At 47.2% G+C, this 15680-nt stretch overlaps 1 protein-coding gene across 1 annotated transcript; it reads right to left on the minus strand.

The window, feature by feature from the left end:
• Positions 1-704: 704 nt before the first annotated feature.
• Positions 705-2919, minus strand: LOC123087992 (alpha carbonic anhydrase 7). The gene is made up of 4 exons (XM_044510126.1): positions 2286-2919; positions 1898-2065; positions 1199-1252; positions 705-950 (listed from the first exon to the last, which is right to left on the minus strand). Exons 1-4 carry the CDS (start codon positions 2811-2813, stop codon positions 864-866), a joined length of 837 nt encoding a protein of 278 aa, XP_044366061.1. The 5' UTR covers positions 2814-2919; the 3' UTR covers positions 705-863.
• Positions 2920-15680: the final 12761 nt, after the last annotated feature.

The following is a 15680-nucleotide window of genomic DNA, read 5'->3' on the forward strand; positions in this document are numbered from 1 at the left end:
TCGTTGGGCCTATTCGTACGTGAATGTGGCGATTCTAGATTGATAGATAGATAAATAGTTAAGTTCTGAACATTTCTAAAAATCGGGGAACTTTGAGGAAAATTTTACAAATTCATGTACATTTTTGAATTTTGAGAAACATTTTCTGAAATTCACGAAACATTTTCTAAATCCGCAAACTTTTTCAATGTTGCTGATAATTTTTTAAACACATGAACAGTTTTTCAAACATGTAAATTAAATTAAATTCATGATTTGTTTTATTTTCTACAATGTGTTTTAAAATTCACGGTCACTTTTTTTTATTTCGACGGAACATTTTAAATAATCTCTCTCTTATTTTCGTGATGATACCAGCGATCCCAACCCTCTCCCATCCAATGCAGGGACCAAAAAACTAGACTGTCTGGCAGAAACAAATTCTTGTTCGGTATTGTCCACCTTAGAAGACCGTTTATCTGCATATCAACCAGAAATAAGCCTGGTTGAACCAGCAAGAATTGTGTCAAACTTGACTACCTGCGACAGAACATAGCAGTCAACGGCCAAAGGCAAGCAGGTAGTGGTCAGACAACACACAGAACAACATTGTTAAATGGCGCAGGGAGACGAGAAAAGTTGGTAGTGGCAGCTGGATGAGTTATATTGTTGTACCCAACAACAATCATGTTCACGATATATCGCCAGATCAACAACAACACATATGCATGGACATATACTGGACGTGGTCCTTTATTATTCAATGACTGGATACAAGGCACCTAATATGGGAAGAAAAAACTACAAAAAATGGTATAACCATGTGCATATACAATAACTGTAACAACAAACTAATTAAGTAGAGAATCGACCCTAGCTAATGATCAATGTCTATTTTGCTCAAAAGGCCGGAACATGCTGATATCTCTGCTGTTCACCTCCTGACGGGGCCTCGCGTTCTTCTCCATGTCCTACATGTAGGGGGGTGAAGGAAAATTAGTCCAAACTTTTTTCCTAGTCCACGAGTGGAGATAGACCAAATTAAAGGCGGCTTTCGTGTGGCTGTGGAATTTCTAGAGGTCCTTGGTTAAGGTCTACCATCCGACACGAGTCTAAAGACTGTAAAGTGCTGAAAGACAAGAGTTGAATGCACGAGCACAATAGCTAAGACTTCTCTTCCATGAACCGACTAGAGAAATAGAAGGCAACAAAAACTTACGTCGTGAACGGCCTCCCGTAGAAGCTCCAGCTGGTGCCTCGACACAGTGCGGACCTGCAAATTCAACCAGATAGAGAAAAAGAAAAGTTTCAATAACATAAACTATACTCCCCCTCCATTCATAAATATATGTCGTTTTAGAGATTCCACTATAGATACTACATTTGGATTTATACAGACGCCTTTTAGGGTATATATTCACTCATTTTACTTCGTAAATAGTCTATAGTGAAATCTCTTAAAAGACTTATATTTCGAAACGGAGGTAGTATAATCATTATTCACCAACCATGCATAGTGAAATCTCTTAAAAGAGTTATATTTAAAAACGGAGGAAGTATATCGTTTCTCTCATTATTCACCAACCATGCATAGCATATAATAGGACTTGGACGCATGTAGCTGGCGTGCTTTCCACTGCTCTAAATTCCAATCAATCAAAAGTGAAGGAAAGACGAAACCGGTGGGAAGACTCCTTGTGACTAACAAATCAAAGGATCTAGACATAAATCGAACTGGCAGCTCCCTGCCAACTGCTAAGTTCTAGAAATGAATTATTTTATGTGACAGTTGCAAGTTGTGTGTCATCATGTGTGATATGGTCCGGAAATGAAATATTTTACTGTTAGTTGTTACTTGCTGGTAGTTCTGTTTGATGCAAGGTGATGCGTGAAGGCGAATGAATGAAACAGGACGTACCCTCTTGACGATGGTCCAGATGACCCCTTCTGAGCAGGGTGGGGTGGTGAGGGAGCCCACGTAGCGGTAGTAGACGCTGGCCTTGCCTCTGGCGCCCCTGGGATCCATCATGCCCATCTTCTCCTCCCTGTCCTTGCGATCCGCTATCATCTCCAGGTATGGCTCCAGCTGCGTTCGTACAAGACTAGAGTTAGCCCCATGCATGGCGTGCCAATTATTAATTGCATCTTGCAGCTTAGCAAGGGGAGGTACCATGTTGGTGTTAGTTAAGCATAATTAAGGTAAGTCCCATGGTGGGACTGTAGTTAATCAAGCTTAATTAAGCCTGCAGGTTCGTTGGTTGGTTAACTAAAGAAAGCAAGAAAGAAAAGAGAGAAGCAAAAGTTACCTTGTGTAGGAAGGCGTCGTGGGCGCCGATCTCGTAGAAGACGCCGATGACGGCTGCCTTGCCCTGAGCGCTCTCGTGGAACATGTGGAGCTCCATGTCGTACCGACGGCCGTTGACGCTGTGCTCAGTGGGCGAGTGCCAGTGCAGCTGCCGGAGGAAGTAGGGCGTGCCGCCGATGGAGACGCTCCCGGCGTCGCCCTCGAACTTGAGCATGATGTCGTGGCCGCGGTTGATGATGGTGGCGTTGGCAGGGGCGTAGGAGTGGTTGAGGTAGCCGAGGCCGCGCACGAGGGAGACGCGCGGGCTGGCGAGGTCGATGGGCGACTGCATGTTTCCCTTGCCGCACGCGGACCACTCCTCCTTGATGTCGCCCCAGTGCGCCGGCCCGTTCTCCGCGTCCATCGAGTAGCTGAACTCCTCCTCCTCCTCGGTTTCCTGCTGGGCTCTGGCCGCCGGGACTGCCGAGAGGAGGACGGCTGCGGAGAAGAGGAGAAGCACGGCGAGGCGAAGATCCCGTGATGGACGCATGTTGTCTCTCTCCTGGTCTTGGCGTGCCTGCGTTGGGCTGGGTTGGGTGTCGGCTCCTCTGCCCGTGGAGCTGGTGAGTTCCTCTAGTGTGTGTTGGAGCGGAGACAGAGCTGGTGCGGCATATATAGAGTGGAGAAGAAGAGAGAATGAGATGTGTCTTGCCAGTCTGCTACGGCCGCGTTAATTAGGTTGGAACATCTCAAACCTGTCAACTTGCTACGGCCTACGGTACCGTTGGGTTGCACGAAAAGGGAGCCTGTATCATGGTCCGGAGTCACAGGATAGGGACGTTCCCAAAAAGTCGGGGTATGGAGGGAAGCAGCACGGCCGGTCATTTTCTCCTTTCGCCTGTGTAAACAAAACTGGACGGACGATTTGCCAAATTGGAACGCTCTTTTGGATGGATGCCTGCTTCTTCCAGAACGATCCTCATATATACAGTGAGAGTGTTTCTTTTCAGACCCATATTGTAGCTAGTATTAACCTGCTTCCACCATCGCGGTTGGTAGCACAAGCAAAATCAGTGGAAACGTTTCAAACACCTTCTTGTTACCGACGCGTCAAACCTGCCCACGCGTCAAACCGATCCAGCAATTTCACGGAAACACAACCTTTCATTTCATTTTCGGCGAGCAACGCAACTAGTTGCTCACTGTAACTGCGGCCTGTAGTTGGTGAGCGAGTGTGCTGATGTACGCATATGGAAATGCTGGGAATGCCAACATACACCACTTGGGGAGCATGCATGCTTCGCTGTGGTTGCTTGACTCTTTCCAAATGCAGTCATCCTCCTCTACACCATTGATCCTATCAGGCCGGCAACCACACCCAAGTAGTCCTCGCCTCGTTCGGAAATCAATTTCGCCAACAGGTATTTTCGGACCAAAGAAATACGGAGTACTAGTTAACATGCACCTTTTCAACCAACCTCCGCGCGCCGGAGGAGAAGAAGAAAGCCTCCTCTGGTGAGAATTCCGGGACGAACCAGCATCGTGCAAAACCAGCTAAGAGTGCAACCCCAGAGACTAGTTCAACCAGAGATGGCGATCCCGAGGTCAACTCTCCTAGGAAAAGGAACACGATTGAAAACAAGAGGAAAGTTGGGACCCCGAAGAAAGTGTACAGACCTTTGGCTTTGCCCGCTCCGGCTACATCTGAACAAGAGCAAGGGAACAACATGGGCATCATCCCGGCGAGTTCAGTACAGCCGACTGGGGAGGGCACATCAGTGGACACGGAAGAGGAACGTGCACCAAAGAAGAAGAGAGGCACACCCACCACTTCGGACAATTCGGCAGGAGCTGCTATGCAGCCCTGCCAGGAGTCATGAACGTTCTAAGCTGGAACTGCCGGGGGCTTGGGAACCCCGAGGCGGTTCGTGAGCTTCGCAACATCGCGAGGCAAGAAGGGCCCGCTCTGGTTTTCGTTATGGAGACAAAAATCAGAGACAAGAGAGTTGAGGATCTGCGGCACACCCTAGGGTTTGCAGGCAGCTTTGGAGAGGACAGTGATGGTCTGAGCGGAGGTATAGGAATGTTCTGGTCCAATGACGTGAAAGTGGAACTGAAAAACTACAGCAAGAATCACATCGATGTGCTGGTGCGGGAGGATGCTGGCAGTTCTGTTGGCTGGCGGTTCACGGGGTTCTATGGATCGCCCAAGGCAGCTGAACGCCACCATAGTTGGCGCTTCATGCGCACTCTGCATGCCATACCTCACGATGCATGGCTTTGCGTTGGTGACTTCAACGAAACCCTCTATCCCCATGAACACTTCAGCATGTCAGCCCGGCCTGAATGGCAGATGAGGAATTTTCGCGAAGTGACCGACGAGTGTGCTCTCCAGGACCTAGGTTGGTCAGGTGTTCCATACACGTGGGGCAATCGTCAATCCGGAGATGCAAATGTCAAGGCTAGGCTCGATAGGGCCTTTGCCAACGAAGAGTTCAGACTGAAGTTTGAACACACACGAGTACGGCATGTGTGTGCAGTGGAGTCGAATCACTGCTTTGTTGTGACAGAATTCAGACATCACGCATTTCCACATCGCTCGTTCAAGAAAAAACAATTCCGTTATGAGAATATTTGGCAGTCGCACCAGGATTACGAGCAGCTTATAGCAACATCTTGGCGCAGCTATGATCGCAACCCTGGAATGCAAGGAATTATGGACTCCCTCACGGAGCTCCAATAGCAACTCGAGCCTTGGGGAGCCCGAGAGTTCGGTAGCCGGTCAAAAGCGATTCGTAACCTGCAAAAACGACTTGACCGGCTACGACGCCATTCAGTTGGTCGCTGCCCAACAGAAGAGGAGAAGAGAATTGTGGTTCAGTTAAGAGATACGCTCCATCTCCAAGAGATCTGGCTTCGGCAACGATCGCGAGTTCCATGGTTGCGAGATGGAGATCGCAACACGGCCTACTTCCAGGCACAAGCAAGGCAGCGTCAGCGTACTAATAGAATAGCCTCTCTCACGAGAGCAGATGGATCTGTTTGTGCTATGGACACGGAAGTGAATGAGGAAATTTTAGCCTTTTATCTGGCTCTTTACTCGTCGCACGGCGTCCACGATGCCAATGTGCTGTTATCACATGTTCCCACCCGGGTTACACCGGGTATGAACCACCTTCTATGCAAACCGTTCGAACCACCTGAAGTGCGCCGGGCTCTGTTTCAAATGGCTCCATCCAAGGCGCCGGGAGTAGACGGGTTCACGGCGGGTTTCTTCCAACGCCACTGGGAGCTTCTTGGAGAAGACGTAACCAAGGCGGTGTTGGACTTTCTTAATGGTGGTGAGCTACCCACGGGAATAAATGATACTTCGATCACTTTGATCCCAAAGGTACGTCACCCCCAAAATATTTCACAGTATTGTCCTATCGCACTTTGCCCCGTTTTGTACAAAGTGACTGTCAAAGTGATCGCCAACCGCTTGCGCATGTGCATGGATGATATTATTAGTGAAGAACAAAGTGCTTTCGTCCCCGGCCGTTTGATTACTGACAATGTCCTGGTGGCTTTTGAAAGTGTTCATACGATGAAGAGGTGAAAGAAAGGGAAAAATTTCACCTGTGCAGTCAAACTTGACATGATGAAAGCTTATGATAGGGTGGAATGGCATTTCTTGGAGTTAATCCTATTGAAACTTGGGTTCAGTGTCAATCTGGTGAGGTTGATTATGAAGTGTGTCACTTCCGTTCGCTTTGCAGTCCGGGTGAACGGAGAGCTGCTACCATACTTTTCCCCATCCAGAGGATTTCGGCAAGGATGTCCGATATCACCATATTTGTTTCTCCTTTGTGCCGAGGGCTTCTCGTCTCTCTTGAAGAACTATGGCAACTATGTTGACAGAGGTATTCGAGTAAACTTCAGAGCCCCATGGGTGAACCATCTCTTGTTCGCCGATGATAGCCTTATCTTTATCAAGGCGAACATGGAAAGTGCAACAAGACTTAATCAGATTCTTCAGATCTATGGCGATGCTTCCGGACAATGCGTAAACAGAAGCAAGAGTGCTATTTATTTCAGTCCGAACACACCTACAGATCTCAGGCAAACTTTGAAGCAACTGCTAGGTGTCCAAGTGGAGGCGTTTTCAGAACCATACCTTGGCCTACCTACTGCCGTTGGCAAAATCAACAGTGGAACGTTTGAATATTTGGGCGATCGAGCTAGAGGAAAAATGCAAGGCTGGTCCGAACGCTTGTTTGCATGCGCCGGCCGGGAAGCATTAATCAAGTCTATTGTTCAGGCGATCCCTACTTTCAGCATGAGTTGCTTCCTGCTGACAAAGAAGGTGTGCAAAGGCCTCACGTCCAGTATGGCGAAATTCTGGTGGGGAAGCTCCCTAGACAAGCGATCCTTGCACTGGATTGCCTGGGACGAGCTGGCCACGCCCAAGTGCAAGGGCGGAATGGGTTTCCGCGATCTCCGTATGTTTAACTTGGCTTTACTAGGGAAGCATGGATGGCGGTTTATGATGAACCCGAACTCCCTATGTGCCAAGGTGATGAAAGGAAGATATTTCCCAGACACAGATTTCCTACATGCTTCGGTTCCCAAGTCCTCATCTGCCACTTGGCGGGCAATTGTGGCGGGCCGTGAAGCATTGCAGGCCGGCCTGGTGAAACGAATAGGCGACGGATCGTCCACATAATTTTGGGAGGACAAATGGATTCCTTCCACCATTAACATGTCTCCTCTGTTCCGTCCAGCTAACACCATGGTGGAAACCATGAGTGAACTGATAGACCCACTGAGCTGGACATGGCGGACAGAGCAGGTTCGAGAGATCTTCATCGCGCCGGATGCCGCAGCCATTCTGAACATTCGATTGCGGCACGGCGGGGGCGAAGACATCTATGCATGGGCCTTTGAGAAGACAGGCATTTACTCTGTTAAATCGATGTATCGTGCTCTCGTGAATCAAAAAGAGCGGCAGGCTCTAGATGAGGGGCAAGTTACCGACACTTCAGCGGATCAACAACATGTGTGGAATGCCATTTGGAAACTCAAAGTAGTCCCTAAGGTCAAGGTGTTTTGGTGGCGTGTGATGAGAGGGCTCTTACCGGACGAGTGCACTCTCAAACGTCGCCACATGAAGCAGATTAGCACTTGCAAGGTCTGTTTGGCAAGAGAAGAAGATCTGGAGCATGCACTTATGCTCTGCTCACATGCACGCCGGTTCTGGGAGGAAACCCGGCTGCTCTTCGATATCAATCTGCCAAGGCTGCACCCACACACATGGCGCAAGGACATTTTATGTGATCAACGTTTTTTTCTGAGAAGGAACGAGCGATCCTGGTCACGGTGATGTGGGCAATTTGGACATCCCGAAATTGGCTAACACATGAACGGGATGGTATTGATCCTGTCTTTTCAGTAAGACGGATACGTGAGGATCTAGCTCTACTTGAGCTACCGAAGCAGCAGGTCTCTATGCTGCTAGGTTTTGGATGGCGGCCTCCCGACGATGGATATATGAAAATCAACCCTGACACTGCTACACACCTCGATGATGGCAACGCAGGGGCGGGCGGTGTCGCTCGCTCGACATCGGGCTTCAAGGGTGCGTGGTGCAAGCCGATCCCGGGGGTGACAGATCCTCTCATCGCGGAGGCTCTTGCGCTCAAGGAAGGAGTATTACTCGCAACACTACGAGGCTACACACATGTGATCATGGAGACCGACTGTCTAGAGGCAGTAAACCTCTGGAACTCTCGCCACACCGATCGCTCGGTGATAGCACCTATCCTAGATGAAATAGGAGAGCTAGCTTTTAGTTTTACCTCTTTTTTTGCGGAAATACTTTCAATCTATTCGTCTTCAATCATGGCAGTACAACGAATACCAGAAATAAAAATTACATCCAGATTCGTAGACCACCTAGTGACAACTACAAGCACCGAAGCGAGCCGAAGGTGCGCCGCTGTCATCGCCCCTCCATCGCTAGAGCCGGGCACAACTTGTTGTAGTAGACAGTCGGGAAGTCGTCGTGCTAAGGCCCCATAGGACCAGCACCCCAGAACAGCAACCGCCGCCGATGAAAAATAACGTAGATCGAAAGGATCCAAACCGAAGACACACGAACGTAGACGAACAACGACGAGATCCGAGCAAATCCACCAAAGATAGATCTGCCGGAGACACACCTCCACACGCCCACCAACGATGCTAGACGCACCGCCGGAACGGGGGCTAGGCGGGGAGACCTTTATTCCATCTTCAGGGAGCCGCCGCCGTCTCGCCTTCCTGAGTAGGACACAAACCCTAATTAGATTGAAAAAAACGATTAAAAACGGAGCCCTCCCGCCGGCCCTTGCCAGGATCCACCGCCCCTCCATGGCCCTAGGGCCACCGGAGACGAGGCGACTCTGCACCGGCGCCGGCGAGAGGCACGAACCCTAACTTTCTTTCTTAGAGGAGGAGGACGCGGAGCCCTGGCTCTAGGCCGAGTCTACGTCTATAGTTTTACCTCTTTTACTATTCAACATGTAATGAGATCAGCGAATAGTCCCGCACATCTGTGTGCCAAGCGTGCTTGTACGCTTTCTGTGACTGAGAGCTGGTTAGACTCTACTCCATCGTTCCTGATCAGCAGCCTTCTGGCTGACTGCTCAGCGAGCACGTTTGCTGAATAAAGCTCTCTAAGGTTTCCCTGGAAAAAAAAAGATATAATATAATAATTGGAGGCACAGTTAACAACAACCACTAGGTATATGCTCGAACGAGAATAATTAGAGAGCGCGATCGATGGATGCCCTCTGCGAGGATACAACTCTTATATGATCACCAGTACCTTAGTATGTTAGATTTAGTGCTTGCAGGTTTTCCTCGATGGCAAGTGCTTCCACGCCGAACACTGGCAGCGGATTTCCTACTAATGTGCCAACTGAACTCACAACTCTTTTCTCCTTCTGCGTTTGTGGAAAGGGGTTCGCCTGGTTGAAAAAAGAAAGCTTGTGTTCGGCTTTTTTTTTTACCCTGCCGTGAACGGCTGTTTTTTTTTTATCGCCAAAAATGAAAAAAAAATGACGTGAAAAGTGGCAGAAGTAGCTCCGAAGGTATAAAAAGGAGTTCAAGATTAGTGGAATAAAGACGGGCATAATCATTCGTGAGTTTGTTGTGAACAACGGAGTTCAAGGTGACTAGGAGCGATGGTTAGAAAGTGAAAAGTGGCCGAAGAGCTTCTCCTGCATTTTCTATTCCTTTTACGATGAAGTCTAACACCTCCGGTGCTCTCGTCCTGACCTCAGTTCATACGACACAGGTCTCCTCTCTCGCTAGTCAACACCAAAGCCATGCACAGTGCTCAGACACAGCATAAAACGGCACACAGGGCGATGAAGGCGAGGAGAAGCTTCCGCAGAGAAAACTTACTAGCTACGTACCCGTTATATTCACCATGGGAGTTCACACTCATTTTAGTATGCTTTCGAGGGAATGCAGCAGGATTCACCAAACAATCTGTACTTTTCAATCATAGAACCCTCAATGACGAACGTTGGCTAAAATAATTCCACATCACTAATTACCATAGACAAGTTTTTATATGACCCAGTCACGCTGAACTTCCAACCACTCTGTTGCTCACCAACCCTTGGTATTTTCGGCGACTCATGTTATTCTCCAAAATATTTAGTATTCACACATATGTTAAGATTAACCGCAATGTGTACCCAAAGTCGATGTTGAGTTGCTTTTTTTTCCACTATGGTTTCTATGGGGATAAGCTTCATTAACCGGAACACTTTGTCCAAAAAAAAACTATATAGTTCAACAAGTGTGAGGAAAATTGGATCTTGTAAAATTCAAAGATAACTTCACAATGCAGTCCTACTGCTAGTGTCTGTATGTTCTCATGTGCGTTTTGGAAAATCCAGAGAATTTTACAATATCATCTTCTTTTTAAAGGTTAATAAATAATAGTACAATAGGCCTCCATATTTCGGACAGTAAAACTGAACCTAAACCCAGCCCTCTCATGCCATCAGTCATTTCGGCCGTCCAGTATGTCGATCTGTTTCTCTCCATTGGATGCTTGTGGGACACTGCTTTAATGCAAATGTCGCCACACCCTAGCCTGCTGTCCTAGGGGTAGCTATTCCCATGAACAGTCTCTTTGCTCACATGGTCATTAAATGACCGATAACTTATTTCCTTTGATTACTTAGTTAATTGTTGTTTTCTCCTCTTTCAACATCAATCAAATAGTGTGACTTATTCCAGACTATAACCATAACCGAGGACATGACCATACGGATGGGTTTTACAATTGCTAAAGGTTGCACGCCTTACCACACTATAGATCTTCATCTTTTGGCATGTGCTTTGGCATATTATCCTCACGGGTGGACCCGCTTTACTTCAACAAGACTATTCTACCTCCATGACACTTTTATCGTATCATCGGCGTACCTTCAGGCCTTGTTCTGAGGGAGAGATTTCTATAGGAGAGTCCAAACCAATTTGAGGCATGGAAGACATCCCCACAAGAGCTCATACAAGGAGAGAAACACCATTGTGGTGCCTCCGTCATCAAGATCGACAACGGACAACTCTAGATTTTTGCCAGGATCTTGTCGACCGTGTGCTTATATATCCGCAAGGATCGTCTTGGCCGGTGCGGTATTGGAGAAGAGCATGACCTAAAGTAATGATGGGGTTCTTATTGTTGATCATGATATAGAGCATGATAGATGTGCTCCCATTTTTGTGGAAGAAGGGGGAATCTCTTCTAACCCAACGAACTCGTCTCAGTTGTGGAGCAACCCGGCGACAAGATTGTCATTATTGTCAATCTCCATCTCAATGATGTTATGTATATCATTTTTTTCAAAACGGAGGGAAAAGATTTGCCTCATCTATTAATCAAGCAGAAGAGAGTTTTTTTTGAGAAACTTGACAGTAGGGCGAAAAGACCCTACTGTATTTTCATATATCTATATAAATGGGGTGTTTACATAGACATATCCAACATATCCTCACAGGGTGCAATGTGCACCTAGTGTGCAGTTATCTGAACAAAAAGAAGTGAGACTATTTTCTATACAATAGAGTTACAAAAGTTAAGCAAGGCAGCTCTATGGGCTGCTTTAACCCTATGTTGGAGAAGCTTGATGTCCTCTTTGAATCGGTTTAACCAGGATCCCACGGTAGGAGCCACCCCTCTGAAATGCTTGTTGTTTCTCTCTTTCCAAATACTCCAAGCCGAAGTTAGGAATGTTTCAAAGAAAAATAGGTTTGGCCAGCAGTGATCAGTAGCTTGAAGGAGATCTAGCCGGTCATGAAAGGGGCCCCAGTCAATATGAAGTTTGGCCCAAAAGTTTTGGCTAAAGGGGCAGGTGAAGATCATATGATCCACGGTCTCCTCAACACGTTGGCCACAGAGGATGCAGTCAAAGTTGTCGCCGATATTGTAATGCCTTCTTTTAAGCATATTGCGAGTGTTGAGTCTATCAAGGAATAGGAGCCAGACAAATACTTTGATTTTCATAGTGCATCGTGACTTCCAAAGATTTTTGAACACAGGGTGTGCCACTCCGTCCCTGAAGTAATTGTTGTAATAGTCCTTAGGCATGTAGTATGCCGAGCCCCAGGAGTAATGACACACATCATGTAGCGAGGTTGATGGAGATATCCAAAAGGGAGGGGTGACATGGACTGGATCTCCTCAAGAGCCTGCGGCGAGACTGGTAGATGAAAGGTTTCATGCAGCTCCGTGTGATCCATCGCCTCAGCCACAGACCAATCTTCATGAATAGCATAGGAAAAGGCTCGAGGGTGAGAAACTTGGAGGATTTCCTCTTTCCATAAATCTTTCCGAAAGAGAGTCATTTCACCATCAACCACTTGAACACGTGTGATTCCTCGAAAAATGGGGGTGAGTTTTAGGATATCCTTCCACCAGAAGGAGCCAATCGGATCCACTACATGCGGGATCTTGCCAACGTAAGGATTGTCCCAAATAAGATGCACCCATGGTATATCCTGCCTGTTGAAGAATTTGTGCAAGAATTTGAGCAATAGGGCCTCATTATGAATCCAAATATTGATCACACCCAGACCACCTCTATTCTTTGGCCTGCAGACCAAGTCCCAAGCAGCCAGAGAGTTGCATTTGTCCCCTTGTTTCGTTTTCTTGGTCCAGAGACATCTGCGTCTGATCTTGTCCAGGATTTCAATGAGCTTGGGTGGGAACTTAAGCGTGCACATGGCGAACACTAGAAGAGAAGTGACCGAAGCATTCAGCCAAGAGAGCTTGCCAGCATACGACATCATTGCAATAGTGGCAGTAAGTTGACGCTCTAGTCTGCTTACCAGAGGCATGAGCTCATGAATCGTTGGTTTAGTCGTGTCAAGTGGGAGGCCCAGGTAGGTGAAAGGCATCGAACCAATGGAGCATCCAAAAACACCAGCCAGAGTCGTCGTGGTAGCCAAGTCTAGGTTGATTGGGATTAGGGTGGATTTATGGAAGTTGATCTTAAGCCCAATGGATGAGGCATAGTCAGATAGGAGCTGCTTGATCAAGGTGGCTTGTTGGACACATGCAGGTAGGACAATGAGTGTGTCATCCGCATATTGGAGGACAGGATAATCAGTTTGTCCTCTGCAAGGAAAAGGAAGGTGTATACGGCCTTGTCTGAACATGTCATTGATTGCTTCCTGTAGAAGTTCAGTTGCAAGGACAAAGATTAGGGGGGAGAGTGGATCTCCTTGCCGAACCCCACATTTGCAGAGAAACTTCCGGCCCAGGACCCCATTGAGGAGAACTGAAGATCTGCCAGAGGAGAAGAGGCGGCTGATCCAAGTAATCCACCGGTCATTAAACCCCATATGCCTCATTATATTGATCATGGGCTCATGAGCAATGGTATCGAAGGCTTTTGCGAAGTCAAGTTTTAGTAGAATAATCCCCCTTCCAGAATTATGGCACTGATGGATATACTGGTAGGCCCAGGCGAGACAATCTTGAATTGTCCGCCCCTTGAGAAAACCGTATTGATTACGGTGAACCAGCTGTAGAATGACATGTTGGAGGCGGTTGGCAAGTAGCTTAGTGATCAACTTTAGGCAGCAGTTCAGAAGTGTAATGGGTCTGTAATCGTTAACGGTCTCGGGCGAATTGACCTTGGGTATTAGGGTAATGAGACCATCGTTGATGTTGGTGATGTCGAGAGTGCCTTCATGAAATTGCTTACATAGTGCATAGAAGTCATGTTTAATAATAGGCCAGCAGGCTTTAAGGAATGCAGCACTAAATCCATCCGGTCCTGGGGCACGATCGGGCCGCATTTCTTGGACAATGCTGTCAATTTCCTCCTCAGGGAATGGGTCCGTGAGATGATCAAGGTTGGGTGCCCGAGGGATGATCGACGGAAGATCAAATTTTATTTCACATGAAGCAGAAGTACCTAACCTTGTTTTATAAGTGGAGTAAAGCAAGGCTTCTTTTGTAGGATGATCTTCAACCAGAGTACCATCATCCGAGCTAAATGAGGCAATGTTATTCTTACGAAATCTCTCGGTAGCAATGGCTTGAATTTTTTTTGTATTTTCATCTCCAAATTTGATCCAACGTATGGTGCAGCGTTCTTTCCAATATAACTTCTGGTATTTGAGTAACTTGATCAAATGAGCTTTAAGGATGTTTCTGAAGTTGGCTTCAGGAATTGTGAGGCATCTTTTATTTTCTAATTCATCCAAATCCGCCAGGACAGCATTACAGTTACTGATCGCAATGGAAAGCTTGGAAATATTTCTACTCCAAACTTTAAGAGCATGTCTAAGGGCCTTAAACTTGTGGGAGAGCGTAGCAGCCGCGTTTTTGTTATGAACAGGTCGGTCCCAAACCTCTTGAACAACTTCCATGAACCCCGGGTGCAAAATCCAGTAAGATTCAAAGCGAAACAATTTGCTACGAGGGATTTTTGTTTCAATATATACCACACAAGGGATATGGTCAGATACAGGTTTCCCTAGTGGTTTAGCCAGGGTTTTAGGATATGTGGTGGTCCAATGGAGAGAAGTGAAAACCCAATCGATCTGTTCCAAAAGAGGATCAAGTTGCATATTACTCCAAGTATAGGATCTGCCCTGAATCGGAATTTCAATTAACTGCTGCTTGCGAATGATGTCATTGAAAGCGATCATGTCATTTATATTTCCCCCCAGCTTGTTACGGTTATCAGGAGCACGCATATAGTTGAAATCCCCAAGTAAAAGCCAATCCTGCCCAGGAGGGATATCTACATCGTAAAGCCAGGAGGTAAACGTGTCTCGATCATCTCCCGCACAAGGACCGTAAATATTAACAAGAGACCATGATTGAGATGACTACGTGCTGACAAAACTAACAGTCAAGGCAAAAACATCCATCGAAACAACATTTCCAGTGAAAATAGCGCTTTTCCAAACCGTCAGAAGGCCTCCAGAGGCACCGCGCAAAGGAACAAAAGCATAACGATCAAATTGTTTGGGAAAGCAGGTTTTAATAAACGCAAAAGTGACATCGGGCATTTTGGTCTCTAGCAAACACACAACCGCACAACCACTAGAAGTAATCGCATTATTGAGGGCCAGCTGCTTCTTCTCAGAATTTAAACCTCTGACATTCCATGAAAGAACATTCCAGCAGCGAAGAGAAGGCATTGGGTGGAGCGATTACTCGGAGGAGGAAGCCAGGTCCCCGCTATCAGCAGCAGAAGATGAGGGAACAACAAGTAAGGCTTCAGAAGATAGCTCATTTTCTGGGATGGCACAGCGGTTGAGACCAATTTCTTGCAGAGTGGATATAGGTGTAGGTGGAGTTATTTCACCAGCAGAGCTAGAAGAGCCAATAGAGGGCATGAGACGGGGCTTTACCTTGGAGGTGCTCCTGCGGATGTCCAAAATAGCCTGAGATTTGAAACCATTATATTTGTTAGATCTCTCGCTGCGTCTAACAGCAGTTGTGGAGACCGGAGGCTCAGCCCTGGGGCGCCTAGAACGGGAGGGGGCTGGCAAAGCAGGAGGCAAATCAGTAGGGGAAGCTTGGGTATCCATAATGCGAGGAACATTAGAATCATCACTTATTTCCTCAAGAACAACAGATGAGGCAGCAGGAGGGACAACAACAGCATCCAGGACCTGGGAGAAGTTGATGCCCTTAGCGTCCGCATAGACTCTGACAGAGACAGCCGAGGAAGCAGTCCGCATACCAAAACCCTCAATCCAGGGTCCAATAGAAGCAATAGCTGGTCGGAGGGCCTGAACAATGAATGAGTTGAGACGTTGTCTGGGTATTGGATCATGCAGAAGAATAGATAGCAGCTCCTCCCCTTGAGCAGACAGACCAAACCGGATGCCTTGTGAGTGCAGAACCACATTG

The sequence above is a fragment of the Triticum aestivum genome, chromosome 4A, assembly GCF_018294505.1.
Source record: "Triticum aestivum cultivar Chinese Spring chromosome 4A, IWGSC CS RefSeq v2.1, whole genome shotgun sequence".
NCBI classification, from domain to species: Eukaryota; Viridiplantae; Streptophyta; class Magnoliopsida; order Poales; family Poaceae; genus Triticum; species Triticum aestivum.